The 21,457-nt window shown below is 39.4% G+C and overlaps 1 protein-coding gene across 4 annotated transcripts in view; it reads left to right on the forward strand.

The window, feature by feature from the left end:
- The first annotated feature begins 208 nt into the window (after positions 1-208).
- The window catches only part of nav2a (neuron navigator 2a), a 141,898-nt gene continuing 120,649 nt past the window's right edge, over positions 209-21,457 (forward strand). For all 4 annotated transcript variants that reach the window (XM_057831890.1, XM_057831898.1, XM_057831907.1 and 1 more), the window contains exon 1: positions 209-963. In XM_057831890.1, coding sequence (XP_057687873.1) covers positions 751-963 — 213 coding nt within the window. In that variant the 5' untranslated portion in view covers positions 209-750. The remainder of the gene's footprint in view (positions 964-21,457) is intronic.

Consider the following 21,457-nt stretch of genomic DNA (forward strand, 5'->3'; position numbering starts at 1 on the left):
TGCTTTTTCAGTCTTGTCTGTGTTTTCCACCATGTATATATATATATATATAATATATATATTATGTGTGTGTGTGTGTGTGTGTGTGCCTTCCTCACATATGCCAGTCCACATGTAAGCCACACCTGCTCTGAAGTGGCAGGGAGAGAGCGAGGCAGTCGACTACAGCCTGTGTTGTCATAGGCTGAGGATTCGCTCAAGCAAGCGTATGCTGCTTCTGCTCCCTTGACTCGTCCCTGCCGCGCACAGCCTGTCAGCTCTTTTCTGTTGGAATCAAACTGCCTCTTAACGGATCCCCAGCTCTATTGATGATGCTTATTACTGGAGGGGAATCTGCACTGTATTTAGCTGTCGACTTTGGATTTTTCTGAGCCTGAAGTTGGATTTTTTTATTATACTTTGTGGACTTTTTAGGTTTTTTATTGTATACTGACATCCCCTTTACCGTCCATTCCAGGAGGTTTGATATTTTATGAATGAACCAAAGAAATACAAATCTACTTGACACCAGGAAACAGATGAACTCTGTGGATTTTAAGCCAGTTAGTACTTTTGGGGGGGTTAACTCACTCTCCTGCTGAGATCAGACAGAAGGAACGACCATCCGGATGCACGGTTCTTCATTAAGGTGAACAAAGTGAAGTTGTTCAATCTAATGTGAGTTGTAAATGCAACTTTTCCCAATTTGTGGTGGGCTACCAACAAGGAAGGGAGTGTGCAGTCAATATCACCAGTGGAGCCAGGGATAAAATGCCAGCGATCCTTGTGGCCTCAAGCATGAAGTCAGGACTCCCCAAACCGGTACACAGCGCACTGCCCATCCCGCAAGTCCCCAGCAGGCAATCAGCTCTCACTCAGTCCGCTGTGCCACTGAAGACTCAAATTCCATCTCTGAACCAGCAGTTGACCTCGGGACGTCCACGAGGCCCAGCAACAGTCTCAGAGATCAGAAGAAATGCTCAGGTCAGGATAAAACATTACTAATTAATTTACACCTGTCCCATCAAATTAGACAATACTGTGTGTTCTCAACAACTGTGTGCAGAAATTTTTGGCCCACCTATTAGGTTGGCTTGGGTAGACCCAATGAATAATGCAACAACACTTCAATAATGACTAAAATGTTGAGTTCAATCAATTACAACAGTATTTTCCAACCTTTAATGAGTCAAAGGATATATTTTACTAGGCCTACACAATATATCGTTTGAACATCGGCATCACAATATGCACATGTGCAACAGTCACATGCAGTACGTGCAATTGTTGTTGTTTTACTTCATAAAAGCAGCAAGTGTGCAGATCATGGACCCGTTTTATATACAGCAAGCCTGGATTAAACAGCATTATATAAATTAGTGATCACGTGATCGGAAATTGGGCTGATTGCACCATTTTCAGAGGATCGGAATCGGGTGAAAATGCTCGGCTTTTTAATTTAAAAAATATATTCAAGTTTTTCTGCTTCATGCTCATACAGCGCCACATTCTCTCAACCTCCCTCCTGCTAAGCAGTGCGACCAAACTGTTTTTCCTGGTCACCACTGCAGCTGGCATTTGGTACTTAACCTTAACGATGAGTTTTGTAGCTTTGATCGGGCCAGAGAAGCCTCGGTTGCTCTATGATCAAAGGGACAAATGGTTGATCATCGTTAAACTTGCAGCCGTGTCTGAAGTGTGCTGTGCCAATGGGGTACTGCACGCTACATGTCACTTCCGCTCATTAATATTTATGACATTAGCTACTGTGGTTCTGCTGTTAGCTAAGGGGGGACAAGTTTCTGTTTGTCCCCCAATAGGAAATGAATGGAAATGGTGTACGAAGGAGATGTTTACAGAGCTAAACCTACCAATTCTGTCCGAAAATAATGTCCATGGTGCCAAATTCAGTGGTAAAGATTTGAAAGAACGTACAAATGTTCAGTTAAAGCAGTACTTCTCAAATAGTGGGGCGCGCCCCCCTGGGGGGGCGCAGAGCGATGCCAGGGGGGGCGCATGTGTCCTCGGGGAACATGCTATTTTTTTTTTTTTTTTGCCGTACTGGAATAACGTGTACTTGCACATCCACCCAGTGGGTGGCAGTGGCGCTCTCATTTACAGAGTGCGTTCAGTATTTTTGAACTAAGGAAGAGCACTCAGCACACAGAAAACAGATATGAAGAGCAGTGCGCCGCCGCCGTTTTCGAAAGCCGTTTTCCGACCGGACTCACTCACGCAGCGACCCACGGTCTTGTCGGATTCTCACGTCGCCGCCCGAGAAGTGCCATTTTCGGCTTGGGATCGTCATGTCGACCGCCCTCACCTACGGTTCTACCTCGGCCGCCGAGAATGCGCTTTTTTCGTGCCGTTTGCCTTTTAGCTTTGACTTTTAATACAGTGTGTGATGAGGAAAGACCACTGTTTACTGTGTCCAAAAATATTTATAGCGGACAGCCAGAAGCCAAATCAATTAAGACGCCACTTAAAGACATTCGACCCCAATCTCATTGATAAGCCGCTTGATTGTTTTTCAGCGAAAACGTGCCGAATATTGCCAACAATCATCCTGCTTTGTCAGTGGTATATCAGTAAACCAGTGAGCATTGATCGCATGCTCATTGCAAAATAACTCCACACCATTGCAAAGGAGGTAATACTGAGTGTGAGCAGCAAAAATAAAAACTGTCCTTCTGTCCAAGGACACTCTTTTTTTTCTTTTATTCACTTTTGTTTTTTTCGGTCAAATTTTTTGGTATATTGTCCTCATGAGTGAATGTTTCTAATCAATTCGAATTTGTTATTATTTACTGATTTTATTACATTTTATTTTTCTGTATCAAATGGTCAAAAATGTACCTTGAGTGTATTTTTACAGTTTGAACGTTGACTTTTTTTTTTTTTAATTCAGGCAAATTGATGCTCGTCAAGTCTTCTCTGTTACAAACAAAACAACGTTAATAAAGCTATACTTTATTATAAGTTGATCTATGTTACTTTTTTCTTTATTAGAAAAAAGACACAGTGTTAGGCAGATGCGTATTTATGATAGTAATTTTATAGACAAATGATACTATTTACAGTGGCGGCAGATAGTTTGGGGGGGCGCGAAACATTTACGTCTTGCTTGCGGGGGGCGTAACAGAAAATAATTGAGAAGCACTGAGTTAAAGAGATGGTTTGTGTGTCGACGGCTGAAAAAGACGGAAAACACGAGCCGAACTAAGCTTACCCTTAGCTTTTTTATCGACACCTTTTTATTACGCCACTGACAATGACATTCTCCCATTTCAACAATCTATCCTTTACCATCATAAGCCCTGTCTTTTTTATATATTATATCATCTGGTTGTTTTACATCTCTGACCGTTCTTTTGGAGGGCAATTGGCATTGCTGTTTTTGTGTAGCTTAAATGCTCGTCGTTGACAGCCAACGAAAGCTTTTCATTTTTTCATTAATAACAAATCTTAATTCTATTCATTTATTTACACTTCCCCTTTACTAAAGTTTTTTCTTTACAACAGAAAAGGTAACAACGGTGGCAGTCAGATACCACTTTTTTTTTTTTTTTTTTCACGTCATTCATTGTCAGACAGAAGCAGCACGGCAAACGCCACGCTAAAAAATGAGTCAAAATATCAAAATGGCCTACCTCTTGGCCCAAACAAAATGTTTACTGCATATGAAATGTGAACGGCTTCAACTTACTGTCGTTAAACTGGTCTTTTAGACGTCCGCGCCATAGTAGCATAGTAGCTCCAACCTTCACAGTTTTTGGTTCCAGGAGAGTATAAAGAAAACATCCTTTATATGCCGTAATGTCTAGAGTCATTTCTACAAGTTCCATAGTAGCAGTAAATAATCGGCATGTCATTTTTTGAAAGCTTACCGGAGAAAGAAGGCTGAAATATAATGGTTTGCATGCGAGGGCGCGTGTATAATGTCCCACTTCCGCTTTACGATGCAAAGTCATGGTCTAAAAATAGCCTGCGTGCGGTACGCTATTCATTCATTGTTTAAGTGAGAGGCTGTTCTCAACAGCATGAGCGCCAAAGCGTGAGTTAATTTCAGTGGACTCACTCTATGAAGCATTTAATAAAGACAAGCATTTTTATATGTTATTCTTTTTTAAAAATAATTCACATTATGAAGGCGGCACGGTGGGACAGTGGTTAGCACTTCTACCTCACAGTTCTGTGATCGTGGGTGCAATTCCTGTGGGAAATTTGCATGTTCTTCCTATGCTTGCGTGGGTTTTCTCCGGGTTCCTGCCACATCCCAAAAACTGCATGGTATGCTGATTGAACACTCCAAATTCAAATTGTCTATAGGTATGAGTGTGTGCGTGAATGGTTGTGTATCTATATGTGTCCTACGACTGGCTGGCAACCTGTTCAGGCTATTCCCCGCCTTCTGCCTGGAGTTAGCTGTGATAAGCTCCAGCACCCCAGTGACCCTCGTGAGGATAAGCGGTTCAGAAGATGAATGATGGAATTATATGAATGTTACGGTTAGTGATTAAAAGTATGTTGTTAAGGGTGATCCAATGAAAAATGTGGGTGCGCCTACATTTTGTGTTGGTGCACCTAATGAAAAAAGTGCAACCAGTGCAACCAATGCAAAATGTAAGTGTGGAGCCTTGGCAATATATTGTATATCGCAATGTTCATTATTTTCCTAATATCGTTCAGGCCTATCCCAAACAGAGCTATTCAAGTTATCTGGTGAAAATTATTCTAGTTTTAATATCACAATATATCGTTAACACCCCAAAAATCGCAATGATAGTTTTTTCCAATATCATTCAGGCCTATATTTTAGATTCAAATACCTAAGAGAAGACAAGCAAACAAAAAAGTCACCCAAAATAGGATTATTGAATGAACTCGGAATGAAATGTGGGTGGTTTCCAGAAAAACGTAACTTACTGTCACAGCTTTTTTTTTTTTTTTTTTTTTATGCAGATGCTGTTTTCTCCCCACATTGTATTGTATATATATAAAAAAAATGTTTTTCTGTCAGTACTACAAAAATATTTCCCAGGCAAATGGATGGGTCAAAGGAAAAAAGACAATTCAGCAAATTATGGCAGTCACTGAAAACGGGGCTATCAATGTGTGTCTCTGCTGCCCAGGTCGGCAGAATGTGTCAGTATGGGCACTCTACTGTGTTTGTTAAATGTTGGCTGCACTTAGCAACCCTACACAAACGGCCGCAAGGGCAAGGGATGGCTCAGCAGCCTTGTAAGGCATTGAGGACAGGAACAGAAGCGTGCCTGTGAATTGTGGAGCCAGCAAGCGCGTGCTTGGCAGCCTTTCTGTACAGTAAGCAAGGCTGTACTTTGTTTAGGAAACCAACATGTGATGACAACCAGGGAAGAGATGTGTCCACTGATGCTGTCGCTTCTTTGACGACTAATCACGTTTTCTCACTGACCTATTTTTCAATGACTATCTCTGTTTACTGCCTCTCTCCATCCCCATGGTGCTGATAAAGCAGCCGTTTTCTCCCTCGGCTGGGTTAACCTTTGACATTGAATGTTGTACCGTACATACACGCTGACTTTCACTAAGTGTGTGGTTGTGTTGTTATGTTTGGTCTTACCTCCAGTGAATAACAGTACACTGTTTTTCTTCATTGTTTTGAAAAACATATGTATAGATAAATATACACTGTATATACATATATACTACATGTATGTACTGTATATATTACTGTAGCCGAGCACTGTATGCAAAAATGATACTTTTTACTTTATGGTTGTGGACAGATGGCACGATAGGAAAAAATAATGCATTTTTAGCTGCAGCCGCATCCAATGTGCGTCATTCTGTTGCAGAGGAGGCTAAAACCACTTTTAACACCTACTGTAGACGTTAATACAGTGAACCTCGATCAATACAGTCACAAGTGGGCTTTCTTTTGAATCATTTCCTGAGTTGGTAAAACTGGCAATGTTCTATTTTAATAGTATGAGCAGGCTTGCATAGCAGCGTGGTTCACTAGATGCTTGCATGCTGTATCACAGCCCATGATAACTAGGACCTAGCATGCAGACTCAAGCATGCTGAGTAGCTTAGCAAACTCTTTTTTTTTTTCTTCTCTCCACCGAAACATTTTGCCAATCACAGTGGAGAACTTTCATTTGACTTAAACATGTGACCATTACAGTATATTAACTCATTACCTGCCAATGACATCAATAGACATCAAATTCATTTGAGCTCGGGGAACTGGCTATGTATTATCATTCAGTACTGACTTCTCCCAGTTGTAATGGAATGGACATCTAGCACTGTCAATGGCAGCCAATAAGTTAATGATGAAGCTCTGTAACGTGGCAGGCAGTCTCCATTGTATTTTAAAATTCATAATGTGTCGCACATATTCAAGAGGTCTTGGACACATCTTGAACTTTTAGTAAGCAAGTCTACTATATGCACAAGAGCTGAGACAGGGTCATGTTTAACTCTGGATTACAGTACCTTTTCTTTTAATAACATTCAATAAACGTTTAGGAACTGAAGATGCTAACTGTTGAAGCTTTGTAGATGGAATTCATTCCGATTCTTGCTTGATGTACAGCTTCGACTGTTAACAATCCAGGATGTTCTATTTTACACTTTTGAACCACACATTTTCAATGAGAGACAGCTCTTTACTGCAGGCAGGCCAGTCTATTACTCACACTCTTTTCCTACAAAGTCACAGTGTTGAATTGTGTGCAGGTTGTGGTTTGGCATTGTCTTGCTGAAAGAAGTAGGGTAGTAGAAGAAAAAGATGTTGCTTGGATGGCAGCATGTTTCTCCAAAATCTGCATATACAGTGGTAGAAAAAGTATCTGAACCTTTTGAACATTTCTGCATAAGATCACCATCAAATGTTATCTGATCTTTGTCAAAATCACACAGATGAAAAAAACAGTGTCCCCTTCCAACTAAAACCACCCAAACATTTATAGGTTTTCACATTTGAATGAGTATAGTATGGAAACAATGACAGAAGGGGAAAAATAAGAAAGTGAACCATCACATTTAATATTTAGCCCCCCCCTTGGCAGCAATAACTAACAACCAGACGCTACTTGTAGCTGCAGCTCAGTCTTGTACATCGATCAGAACTAATCTTGGCCCATTCTTTTCTACAAAACTACTATAGTTCAGTCAGATTCCTGGTATGTCTGGCATGAATCGCTGTCTTTAGGTCATGCCACAGCATCTCAATGGGGTTCAAGTCTGGACTTTGACTTGGCCACTCCAGATTTTGTATTTTGTTCTTCTGAAACCATTCTGAAGTTGATTTACTTCTGTGTTTTGGATCATTGTCTTGTTGCAGCACCCATCCTCTTTTTAGCTTCAGCTGTCCGACAGACGGCCTCAGGTTTTCCTGCAAAACATCCTGATAAACTTTTGAATTCATTCTTCCATAAATGATTGCAAGTTGTCTAGGCCGTGAGGCAGCAAAACGGTCCCAAATCATGATGCTTCACGGTGGAGATGAGGTATTGATCTTGGTGAGCTGTTCCATTTTTCCTCCACACATGATGTTGTGTGTTACTCCCAAATAACTGAATTTTGGTTTCATCAGTCCACAAAATATTTTGCCAAAACGTCCGTGGAGTGTCCAAGTGCCTTTTTGCGAACATTAAATGAGCAACAACGTTTTTTTTTTTTTTTTTAGACAGCAGTGGCTTTCAAGGGAAGCTTTCAACCACTCATCAGTGATTGGGCGCACACCTGACTTAAAATGTTTGGTTTCATTTGCTCTTTAAGTCTCATTAGGCAGAGGGTTTCCTTCCCTATTTTTCCCCTTCTGTCATTTTTTGCATGCTATCCTCATTAAAATATGAAAACCTATAAGTTTTTGGGTGGTTTTAGTTAAAGCAGACACTGCATTTTCATCTGTGTGATTTTGGACAAAGATCAGATCACATTTGATGGTGATTTTAAACAGAAATGTGAGAAATTCCAAAAGGTTAGGGTTCTGCACTGATGCTGCCTTTCCAGATGTGATACCCATGCCACAAGCACTCACGCAGCCCTATACCATCACAGATGCTGGCTTTTGAACTTACTACTGCTGACAACTTGGCTTTTTTGTTCGTTCTCTGTAGCCCGGATGACATGGAGTTCCAATTTTCTGTAAAGATCTTCAAATTATAAATCGTCTGACCACAGACAACTGTAACTTGTAGTTTGCCGCACTCCATATTAAATGACCCCCATCCCAGAAAAAAAAAACACCTGTGCTTCTGGATCCTGTATAGAAATGGCTTCATCTTTGCACTGGAGAGTTTCATCCAGCTATGGCAGATGGCATGGTGGATTGTGTTAATCGATAATGGTTTCTGGAAGTATTGCTGCGCGCATTCTATGATTTGTCTTATAGTAGCATTCCTATTTGTGGTGCCATGCCATTTAAGGGCCCGAATATCACAGGCATCCAGTAATATTAATATAATGTACCGTGGATGATGAAATCCATTATTTTTTTGCAACTGAATGTTGAGGACCATTGTCCTAAAAGTGTTCGACTATTTTCTCACACACTTGTCAATGACTGAACACTTCAGGGAAGCTCCTTTTATGCATAATCATGGCCCCCACCTGTCAATGAACCTTGATATGTGGCAAAATGGCTTTTCGCATGTGTCATTTTTTTTTTTGCCATTTAGTGTTTGTGGCATTTTTTTTTTTTTTTTTTTTTGGTACGTGTCAAAATGGATTTTAGCATGTGGCATTTTTTTGCCATTGGTCATTTTTTTGGTATGTGGAAAAATGTATTTTGCCATGTGGCATTTTAAGTGTATGGTCAAAAATCACAGCCACACGTTTTTCTGACATTTAAAATGAATGGAAAATTTGGACGTGCATAGCCGTCAATGGCATAGCCTTACTTGGGTGCCAGTTGTCAACGCGCTGTAATGGGAAATGTATGGTCAAAAATCATAGCCAAACATGTTTTTCTTCCATTTAAAATGAATGGAAAATTTGGGCGTGCATAGCTGTCAATGGCATGGATGTGCATAGCCTGCAAAAATGCCATTTACCAAAAAAAAAAAAAAAAAAAAAAAATGCCACATACCAAAATCCATTTTGCCACATACCAAAATAAAAATGCCACATGCCAAAATCCATTTTGCGACACACCAAAAAAATGCCACATGGCAAAATCAATTTTGCCACATACCAAATACCGCTTTGCGTTCTTAGCCCTGCTGTTTTTGCAGAAAACCTATTCACCTGTGGAAAGCTCTAAACAGGTGGTTTTGTTTTTATTTTTTAATCATTAACCAAATTTTCCATTCTTTTGTTGCTCCTATCCCAGCTATTTTGGAACACAATGCAGTCACCACACTCGAAGTGAGATAATATTTGCAAATTAAACAAAAATAATCAGATTGAACGTTAGCTCAATTGTCTTTGTTGTATATTGAATTTAATGTATCTTAGTGTATATGTTGGTCATATATACCACTACATAAAAGGCAAAGGGGAAAAGCAGAATTGAAAGTTCTCTCTTGGAAAGTTCCTAATGTAACGTGCCAGTACTCATCTGAAGGATTTGTGGAGTTGATAAAGAGTAGAACTGCATCCAGCTGGATGGCCCACTTGGCTCCAAACATGTTGTGTACCTGTAGCACGACACTTAATCCTCCAACAGAGCGTGCAAGGAGATCCCCTCGTATCAGTGTCTACAGGCCAGAAAATACGTCACTTTCAAGTGTTCTGGGGCTTCCAGTCTACATAATGTCACTGTCACTCCTACTGTAGACGAAAATGCACTGAAACACTGCTGCCCTCTAGTGTGTTTTTAATATGGCGTTTAATATTCAACCTGAGAACATTGTTGTTCAAGGATACCTTTTTTATTCTTCTTTGCCAGTGTACTTGATTTTTTCATTGGACTCTTTAGAGATTTCAGCATTTTACTTGATGTTCTCATGTTTGGGGTAAATAATCTACTGTATATTACCACAAAACTGTGTACAGTAAATACTTTCAATCACACTTTGATTAATGAGCAACATACACACATTTATATATTTGTGCGTACCTGCGGAAGCATGCAGCTCTGCCAACTCTTTTGCAAGCACAGCAACATAAAAAAAAAACATGCACACACACAATCTACACACGCATGCGCACACACATCTAATTTAATGACTTGTCCATGTGACCGTTTGATAAGGGTTTCCTTTCTTGATAAGTATCTTTCTCAATAAAAGCTATCCCCTGTGTAAATATGTGCCTTATTACGTTCACAAGGAAGGCTTAGCTCCATCTGGAAACGGAATTGATCTCACACTGACATTAATAAAAAAGATATTGGGGAGTTGAGTGAGGTCATTGTATGGTATTTACAAAGGTGATCACTGTATAAATAAAGCCCAACTGACAGCTCCAAAAGCCTCAATGCAGGAGCTGGCAATAAATTCACGCATTTTCTAAGACCATGATAGGACAGTGACACAGACGTCCATCAATAAAACATCCTCCATTATTAAAGATGGGTAATTGCCTGATATGATTAGTTATATCATTTTATGATTTCACAAAGCAGTAGATTTGCTTCTATGTAAAATGCATATCCAGTGACTTGTGACCCCAATAAATATTGTGGAAATTAAGTGGATTCGATGCTTTAAGAATGTTGATCTATTTTGATGACTTCAAATGCTTTAAAAAATTTATATTTGTCTTCTATTTGAAAATTTATTTTTCAAAATGCAATAAAAATCGATCTTGCGATGCCTTATATGTGAAGTTCTTGAGCTTCTTCGTTAATTCTTTAAATCAGCGGTGTCCATTACGTCGATCGCAATGCTAGTGTAGGTAGCTCGTGGCATCAACAAATAAATAAATTTTTTAAATGTTTATATATATATTTTTTTATGTACATACATAGGTAATTATTTTGTTTGAGCAACTTTTTGGGGTTATGCAGCACCCCAACCCCTCCAGATGGCAGGTGGTTGTCTCCTTGAAAAGGAGCTCATGGGGGGAAAATGAACGAGCACCCCTGCTTTAAATGCTTTATAGTTACTAATTTCCACCTCTGTGCAAATTTACAGCATTCATGTCTTTTTAGTTCAATTGATAGTGTTTGTGGTTTTTCAGCCACTTGATGTTAAATTACATAAGGAAGGGGCACTGTAGGGGAGTATTTGGTCATTAAAACATTTTTTTAAAAGTGCATGTGCATTATCACCAGTGTTGTTATTAATAACGGTTATAGAATATAACGGCGTAACTAACAGCGTTATTTTTGTCAATAGTGAGTAATCTTATTAATTACTTTTCCTATCTTTGCAACACCGTTACCGTTACTGACGCCGTGAAGGCACGCGTTACTACAATTTGGTTGAATCACACACTAGATGTCTGAGAGACACAGAGAGAGCAGAGCGGGTGGGGTGGGGGGGTTTGACGCCATTGCAAACGCGATGCTAGGTGGCTCGAGCGTTAACATATCATTCACGTTCTCGCTAACATTAGCATTTAGCATGGCGAGTGTCATCTTAAACTCTAGGTCAACTTTTCATTTATACATACAGTTCGTGGCGTTCAGGTGGGTACAATTAATTGAAAATAATGGACTGTTTTCCTATTAAGCATGCATTAACATCACAAATAGTGTGTTGTCCTTGTAGATGCTACAATATAATAATAATAATTTGTTTTTGTTTTTTGTTACCAAAAATAGTCACTTGCCCTAAACTTTTCTTGAATGACCTATCTATAAATAATGTTTTTTTTTTTTTTTTTTTTTTTTTTTTTTTAATCAAAACAACTAGAGCAAAGATAGGAGAGGGAAGCGATTTAAAGCATCACATCTACATAGTAACGGTACACACAAGTCACAGTTCAGTACGTATCTCGGTACAGTGGTCACGGTTCGGTGCGGGCTCAATACAGAAGGAAAAACAAAAAGGTTTTTTCTCACAGCATATGAAAGTTAAAGTTTGTATAGCATTACACTCTTACATGCTGTAGGTGAAATTAAAAAAAAAAATGTAAAAAGTGTGACCTATGTTTTTTGGGGAATGAAAAAGGAAGTTTAATTCAATCAGTTTATATAAACATATTTTATGTGAAATACGTTGTAGAATGGATTATGTAATAACGTGTATAACATGAAAAGTAATGTCAGTTACTTTGCCGAGTAAATAACTACTTTTACGTTGAGGTAACTGAGTAACTAACTCAATTACTTTTTGGGAGAAGTAATTTCTAACAGTAACCAATTACCTTTTGAAAGTAAGATTAACAACAGTGATTATCATAATTATTGTATTTTGCAACGTTGGTATTCTACTGTGTTTTTTTATTATTTCAATTGCCATCTTAATGTCTAATTGAAAGGCTAGAAAACCTTTCTACTACATTGGATTGCTAATTTTCTCCACCCAACCCAGGGGAAGACAGATAGGCTTGGGGTCTGCAAAGTTAAGGTCTTTCTTAAACATCACAAAGACCACACATACGTCTCATCAGAAGGTGAAAGCAAGTAAAAGTTTAATTCTATGCTTTGTAAATACCAAGTTTTTCCTGTGTGATTTTAAGAGATTTATTGGATCCTCTTTAATAGAATGCTATAGTTTGTACCAATAAACAGGCACATAACTTTGCCTTAGGAAAGTTTGCTGACTTAATAGTTACACAATGCAAAATGCTATAGAAGGACTAACCAATAGCATTATTTTAACCCTTCCCAACTAATTTTGGAGCACAAACAATTGCGACATAATATTCTGATGATATTATAACACTCATAATCATATATTCTTCATCCTCTGCAACGAATTTTAGTTCGGCCTAATGAACAATTTTGACCAACTTTTTGTGCGTATCCGTGTACTATACTGCTATACTGAAGGACAAAGCCTATCCTATAAAAGTCGAACAATGAGTGAAGATCCACGTTATCATTATTATTATTATTGTATGTTTTCATAAGACAATCATTGAGAGCGTTACTTTCCCTATTAAAAAAAACCTAATTTACACTTTTTAGTATTGCTGGAATGGATTAATGCTATTTACATTTATTGAAAGAAAATAAGAAAATAAATGTTATTTGAGATATGGCTGTGGCTATGGCTGAGTTACACACACGGGCACAGACAAGGAAGAAATTGAACGCTTCTTATGTCGTTTTTGTTGTTGTTGTTTTTTTAAATGACCATCCAGTCTGTTTCACATACACTTGTTGGGAAATGTGTGGTTATAACCAGTCACATCCCAATTTAGCACAGAAGGAATAAATCAGATTTGTACTAATATATTTTTATGGATTCATTTTCGGATACTTGTGCAACAACTTAATGAGAGAACTTGTCTGTCCTTCTACAATAACTGACTTTTAGGTCTCAGAATTCTTCTTGTTCTTTTTGGGAGGACACAAACTAAAATTGCCGCGCCTCTGTTATTCATAAACAGATCAGAATGAAATTTGGTAATATATCCCAGATATGTATACGCATCAATCCTTGATGACGGATTTAAAAAAAAAAGATCACATAGAGATTTGCCATGTAGATTCTATGGATTATGTGCATCGATCATCCAGGCCAGAATTTTGATTTTTTTTTTTTTCTGTCTCAGGGCTGGTTATTTAGATAAGTTCATTGCAGAATTAAAATTGCTATCGTTTGGTTATTCTCTGATGGATCAAACGGAAAATAGACTTATACTTCGGTAGCCCCTCCAAGGAACTCAAAGTGCTTTGATAGTATATTGTCATTTATCATTCAGCATCATACTCAAGGATCCTAGACGAGGTCATCAGGGTGGCAAATCGAACCCACAAGCTCTGGGTTGGGGAATGGCTACCCCACCACTGAGCCACACCGTCCCACGAAATGAAATTTGGTAGGTTTTTGTGTGTATCGATTTTCTTCGGTCCTCAGAACACTGTTTTTTAATTATTTTGTGTCATGATTAATCACATTAATTTCTAGTGGATTTATTTTTGCCTGTATGTTCCGAGTTGGCCTAGAGAGGAAGCGGGGTAGTCGTAGTTTTATTTTGAACTTAAAAAATTTTTTTTTTTTTTAAATATTGATTTATAAAATACAAAAACTGGCGTTAGTAACTTGAAAGAAGGCAGTAAGTGTACAGTATTTACAATTAATTTGAAGGATACAAAAATCCAATTACATTTAGGCTCCAGTCATGACCTCATCTGTGCCAAATGCGTCTCGATCAGATTCCACTTCCTGTGTATTTGTCCCCTCGCCTTCCTGTGTGAAGTCATTGCTGACTATAACCATATTAATTAAGGTTGAGCATCTGCTTCTCCTGAGTGAAGCATCCCCTCATTGATCTCGCCTCCAAGGTGCCTTCCTGCCTTCAATTTCTCCCCTTCTCTGCTTTCGATGCACTAAAGTTGTGGTGCAGGCAGCCCATCGGTGCAGACAGGAACGTCATTGTGAGAGGCGCCCCTGGGGAAATGAGCTACTGGGCCCCTCAAACTAACGCAATCAGATCCATCTCGCTATGGAAGCGAAAGGCGGCGTGAAAAAAAAAAAGGAGCCAGGGTTAGATGTCACAGTGGCTGAAGTCATCCTCCCAAGAGGCCTGTGGCCAAGGTCACCTCAGGCCAAGAGACTGCTTGTAAACCAATATGACCTCTGCATATGGAACTGGCAGAGAACCAGTAATGTCACTGTTATCCTGAGATTTGACGCTACAAAGCATCAGCATGCAAGTGTGGTACCATACAGGTGCAAAAAACATAGTTTTGTGAAAACCATTGCTTTTGCATGTGCATGGGGCTGTGTTTGGTGTATGCATTACCTCACGACGACAGTAGACGTCTAATCCATTTTGACTGGGAGAGTTGGCAGTGGATCATCCAGTTCAAAAGGACTGGATATCTACCGCTCTTAAAGCCAGCCAATGAGTTAATATACGTTTCTTTGTTCATTGTCATTGGCTCAGAGTTACTGCTTTTATATCGTTTTCGGAACAATTCTGTACGTTTGACCTGAAAAAGAAAAAAAGTCACCTTAATGTGGGTTATTTAATGTTGCAGAATCATTAAAGATGATTGTATCTTGCTGCAAAAATCCTATCATGGCTGTTTGAGGGTATCATCTCCCCTAGGAATTGAACCCACAACATCATGCAACTTTTAAAATGTGACTAATGTACATAGATTGCCCCAGGGTTTCCTGCCCTACATGGACCACAGATGTCCACATAATACAATATGATGTGTTCATTGTCAGTGTTTCAGGGGTTGGGGGAGGAAAGAGTCATTCTTATATTTGATGGATGTGGCCATTTACAGTAAATGGGGTATCTTGCTTCTTTCAACCACTATCACATCCGTGTGAAAGTGCTGTCTGTATGTGTATATTCATGTGAGAAGTGTCTGCACTCCCACTTATTTGCGTTTCTGCTCAATAAGTTTTCATAGCCTGCGACTGGCTGCTGACCAATTCTGGGTGTACTCTAGCTCTGAAACCTTGACCTGAAAGCAGTAAAAAGAATGGATGGATGGAAGTTTTCATAGCAAACAACCTTTGGTCTTCAGTCATACTATGGAGCAGCAAAAATGACAATTGAATTGTGATATGTGAAGGAAAAAAAAAAGTTGTGCCCTTTTATTTCCACTTAAGTAGCTTCTGGTCATGTTAATTAAAGTTGGATACATAAACGTAATGCATATTTTATGCCACTGCAAATTTAAAAGGTAAACATATTCTAATGTTATATTGTCTTATATTAGCATCCCTGTAATCTTTGACTATTTATAGTATCTTGTGTTGGTATACCGAATGTTGTGATCAGGCAAGTGTACATACCTCTATTTTAATCATTTAGTTTGTGTGATGGATAGAGTATTGTCACTGTTATATGAAAATAATTCTGATCTACGAGAGAGGAAGTCAATAAAAGGCACAGTTAGTGTCGACTTTGACTGTGAACATGTCCTCTTGCTTTTGTGTTTTGCTCTTTGCCCTCAGCACTTCCATATGTCCTCCACTCCCCCCTCTGTACCCACCACAGGCCGGTAGTAGGGCCACGCCACCCCAACCCCCTTATCAACACACCCACCCTCCCTGGGATAGCTGCGCTGGGGATCCCACGACACAAAGGTCCCTCCACATTGGGGTTCTCCCCCTCTTTTGTCCCTGAAACACAGATTTATCAGAGATTGTGAAAGGAACCATTCCTGTCCCATTCACTGTGACTCAACTTAATGAGTTTGTTCAAGTCTGTGCTAAAACAGTTAAACACTATCCTTAAATGGTGTCATATTTTCATCTGCTGAAGCCATTAAATCAATGCTGGGTATAGAGCCAATAATGGACTGGTATGTGTTTGTGCGGGTGTAAATAGACTCTGTTTGTTTTGAATTAGACATTGATAAAAATAAAAACAAAAACATTGCAAAGGACAGAACACTCAGTCTATTATCTGCCCTTTTATTTTCTTGTCTTGTAATTACCTTTATTTGTGTTTTCTACAGTATATTATTTCGACCATCATGCTGACATCTCTAAGCCTACTCATGTGGTAGTGCTCTTTGGAAAATAAAACCCTTTCGTGAGATTGCTATGTCCTTTTGACATTTGGAATTGGAGCAGTTATAGTGCCTCAGTGATGAAGACTTTGTTGGACCTGGAACTTGTCATTTATGATGAAAAACAAGGTCAATATGTGGAGATAGATCTCTTAATATTCACACTTAATATGCAATTTATCAAAGATAAGAATGGTTGTCAATCATACATTGGCCTGACATCCCAGCAAATTGTGAATGCCCTCCTTTATTCATTACAGTATATGTGAAAAATTAATTTTGGTAAATTTGAATGCATTAAATATTTTGCACGTAGCCATTGGTGTAAGGATTCACCACTTTGCTATTTTTGATATACGGAAATTCCCCACTTTGAGGATCAAGGTCTATTCATGGCTACACTATTATTTTTGACTTCCTGATGCCTATAAGCACTTTAGTTCAGCCTGCTGGAAGTGATCAAGCGTCCCCCTAGTGTGGGAACTTCTAGTGAATCTTGGGCTTTTCCCAAAATTTGAAATTCAGCTTGTCATTTGTGGTTGGTGGCATGCAGGGTGTGTAGAGCATGTGTGTGCGTGCGCACTGGGGGCTGGAATACACACAAACACAAGGCATCCCGTGCTGTTTTACACCCACACTCACACATAGAGAAAATACTTATGAACACTCTGTTCACATGCACATAAATACCCACATGCACAGCTGCAGTGTTTTGTGGGTGACGGTTGATCAGAGAGAGGGACGCTGCGTCTTTGGTTAGAGAAAATAAATCTTGGCTCTTTTTCAACCTACTGCAAAGTGACTGCTTATGAAATAATAAATAGAAACTTAGAAAGGATACACTGTCGAGGGTTTTGAGGTTTGGCCTGTTGGGTCTGATCCTCGCTGTGCACTTTCTTTACTGTTATCAAGGTTACACCAATCACCCTTTTTGGTCCTTTCTCCCCTTTTTTGGCTTCGGGAGGGATTGCCCACCGGGGGAGGGGTAGAAGGAGGTTAAGAGGTCTGTCCTTTTTTCTCTCTTTCTCCTCCCATATGACCAATGGTCCATTGAAAAGCAATAGTACAATGTGTTGCAGTGGGTGTCCTTGGAGGTGGGGGCATGGTGCAGAATGAAGGTTTCACTCCTCCTTCCTCTTTTGGTAAATTTGCTTTGGCTCCCTGTCTGAGCGGTAGCCGAGGCCAGATCGCTCTTCTTGCCTTTTGCCTTCTGTATTTATTTTCCCTCCACTGTGTCCTAGTGGGCGGAGAGAACTTGTAGGTGCTTAGCCACTCCCAACCTCTACTTTATAGCAACCTGCTCCAGTAAATAGCACTTTAGTCATTTTCCACAAGGTGCATTCTCATATGATTGTTTCCTGGTCAGACCTGCAGCCATCTTCTGGATCCCTTTATCATCTGTGGATTTCTATTTTTTTTTTTTCCTCATTGGGAACTGTGGAGCTTTTAAACAGTACTTGGAATGAGGCACTGGCAGCAAGCTATGATGGTTGGTTCTTAGACCTGATTGGCCGTACTGCTGCCCTCCTCCATGTGAGGCAGGTGTATGCCTGTAAAAGAAGTTGCAGGAAGCAACATGAGTCTGATGCTGTGCCGCTTGGATCCACAGAACCTTGCAATGAAACTGGTAGGCTGAACTAACTTGGTATCATAACACATTATTTTGTTTATAGGATGTGATTTAAAATGTTCATTCCGTTATAGCAAACTTGGAGTCATGACATTTTCTAATCTTTGTATTTTTATCATGCGTTTCCCGAATTGTAACTTTCGAGCTTTGCATGTGTTTTCCTTTTAATTAAAGTCTTTGTTTATACATCAGCAAAACCTCTGGCTTCACCACCCTGAAAACCTTACGAGCTGTGGTTCTGGCTTGCAAACATGCTATGCGTTTGTATCAGTTGTCCTAGTGTAGAGAGGAAAGTGTCTGAAACGGGCTTCGTTTTAATGTTGTACATTTTCGTTTCCAAAGCAATTCTAAGAAAAGAACTGTGTCTTTTCTCTTTTGTCCCAATCCAGTGCTTCATAGATGTTAAATATTGAGCAGGATCTGGGACTCAGTGATAAAAACGGGGCAGGGCAGGTGTTTAGCAGTCATGTGGAGCAAGTAGATGAGAAAGCAAAGCTTTGTAATAGCTCCTCTGTGTGTCTGATACAATTGAAAGTTTAATGGTGTATACTGTACTGAGCATATCCAATTGCATTTACGTGTAGTACATTTCTTTTCTTGCCTGCTCTCCCGCTGTGTGTTCCTCAGCCTTGGTCCTTATCTGGATCTTCTGTGAGGCCACAGAGGAAAAGAAGATGGAAGCAGAGCAGGTTATTACCAGAGTCTAAAGATGTGTTGATAAGAGGGGCCACTTTAATTACACACCACTAAGGTCCACACAGGATGGCTAACGGGGGGGGGGCTTGTATTTGGTGGGTCATTGGGTCAATGTGTATGAGTGCCTGTGGTTGCGCGCGCATGTGTTTGCGAAGAATGACCAGGAGATTACAAGCCTGCACACTTGAACCTGCGGACACACTTCCAGAAATTAAAACAACCTCCTTTTTTTATTATGAAGTGCAGTCAATGTCTATAATACTTTCTCCACCACTACTCACCTATTGATTATTTGACTGTCTAGGTGCTCATGTGTCCATATGTCCTGTGCATATACTGTATGGTCGCATCTTTGTATCTGTTGAGTAGTAATTGTGCCCGATAACTTAAATTAACTTAATAAAGCAAACGTTGTGAAAAATGTATTTCAAGAAAAACCTATGATTTTCCCACTGCTTGGATCTTTAGGTTCCAGTCATTATATTGTGCTCCATGCATTCCGTTAAGACGAATTTAAAAGCTCAGTTTAGACAACACAGCTTTTAGAGTTGTATTAGGAACTATTCAAGCAAATAAAAGGTTGCGCCCTGAGAAGATGGCTGGTAGCAGCCAGTGTTGTTTTTGTCAACGATGATTATAACGTAAACATTTCGTCGACCAACAAGTTTTTTCATGACGATGACGAGACGACAACGAGCTAAAAACGTGTCTTGGGAGACTAACATAACGACATGAATGCCAGTTTTCATCTGATGAAACGAGAATGAGACGAACATGCGCCATAAATTCCGTCACATGTTCACAGTGTGTGACATTTTATGTGTAGTTACCCTGCATTGTTGCAGTGTCTAGTTGTGTCAATCATGTGACATGCTGGGCCCGACCCAACTCACCCACTAGTGTCCTCTCGAGTCTCCCCATTGCTTGTTTTGAGACACACACGGTAAGATTTGCCTTCTTATCTTGGCAAAAGAGAATATGCAATGTTGATTTAGCCTTTAAAGGTCTGTGCTGAGTGATCATCACACACTAAATGTAACACGTAGTGTTAGCATAGCATTCGTGTTAGCATTGGGTTATTGCTAACAGTGTCCTCTTAAGCTCTCAGACAACTTTTTCTTTTTTAACATCCCGTTCATGGCATCCAGGTGTGTATAATTAATTGTAACATCCCGTTCATGGCGTTCAGGTGTGTATAATTAATTGAAAATAATGTACAGTTTTCCTGCTATGTGCCTATTATCACAAGATGGATTTGTAGATGCTACAATATGTGCTCGTCTGTTAATGCTCATTCGAAATAGTTGGAAACCTTTATTTATTTATTTTTGGACTGAAACTTTAAAATTTTACAGAAGAAAATACTGCATAAATGTAGACTAAAACTATAGAAGTAATTAGATTTGAGTTTTTGTCAGCAATAACTAGACGAAGAAAAACACATTTTGAAATGACAAAAATATGACTAAGACTAATAAGTATCATCGTCCAAAAGACTAAGACGAAAATTAAAAGGGTTGCCAAAAACAGCACTGGTAGTAGCTGAAGGTCTCACCACTACTACTACTATAAGCTTCAGGCAAAATGTGTCAGCAATTGTTGCATGTTTCAGTCAAAGGGATACAATAAAACATAAGACAGATAACAACTGTAATTTTTGCAACTTGTATAAGAGTCTTATAGAAAATGCAGCTGTAAAGAAAAATTTTGATGCATTTAATGATAGAAAAGAAAAGACATCAAATTCATTCATAAACTTTGGAAACCCAAAATGGAGAAATTGAATCTATCAAGATACATACTGGTTGCAAGTGTATGTATTTTAAGAGATAGGTCTTTCCGTACCGCAGTGGTTATTTTCAACTTCGTCTCTCTCTGATAGATGTTTCCAATATTCCAAATTGCAATGCCAAGTAGTTAGGGCTCCTGTGTGCCCACTATAGTCTCCATGCCTCGCAAAGCCACACAGCTTTCATGTGCCAAACTAAGAGCAAGCATTGACATGACAGCTCGAGCCCTCTGCGGTCTGAAGCCACTTCACAAGGATGTGTGTGTACAACAGAAAAAATAAGCCCCACACAGAGAAAACCATGCTGCTTCCTGCCGGGGACAGAGAAAAAACAGCGGCTTAGGCAGCTTAGTGGTAAAGGAGACGATAGAGTACAGAGAAAGGAGATGCTGCCGGCTTTACATGTGTGTAAAGTGTAGCTAGAGAAACACCCTTCAAGTTATACTGACCAATAGAAATTCAAACTGAACATCTAAACTGTTGACACCACACGTGTTTAGGATTTTATCTTTCTTGTGGTCTTTTTCTAATAGTTTGAGTGATGGATGTTTCAAAGCACATGATGTTTGACTAGTTCCACTTGTATGCTTTTTGTCCAAAATGTGAGGTTGTAAACTTTGATGGCGTTTGATGTTAGCAGCTCAGTGTGAAACACATCTGTTGATTTGGCAGCCGTTCACTCTTCAAGTGGGTCTGAACTTGATCCCCAAGTGTTGCTTCGACAACTTTCACAAGACTGTGTGGCTTACACAGGTGTGTAGTGTTTGCACTTAACACGTGACTTTAAGGTTTAACAATTGACCACCAGGATTTTACTAGATCCCGTCAT

This window comes from Corythoichthys intestinalis, chromosome 1 (genome assembly GCF_030265065.1).
Source record: "Corythoichthys intestinalis isolate RoL2023-P3 chromosome 1, ASM3026506v1, whole genome shotgun sequence".
Lineage (NCBI taxonomy): Eukaryota > Metazoa > Chordata > Actinopteri > Syngnathiformes > Syngnathidae > Corythoichthys > Corythoichthys intestinalis.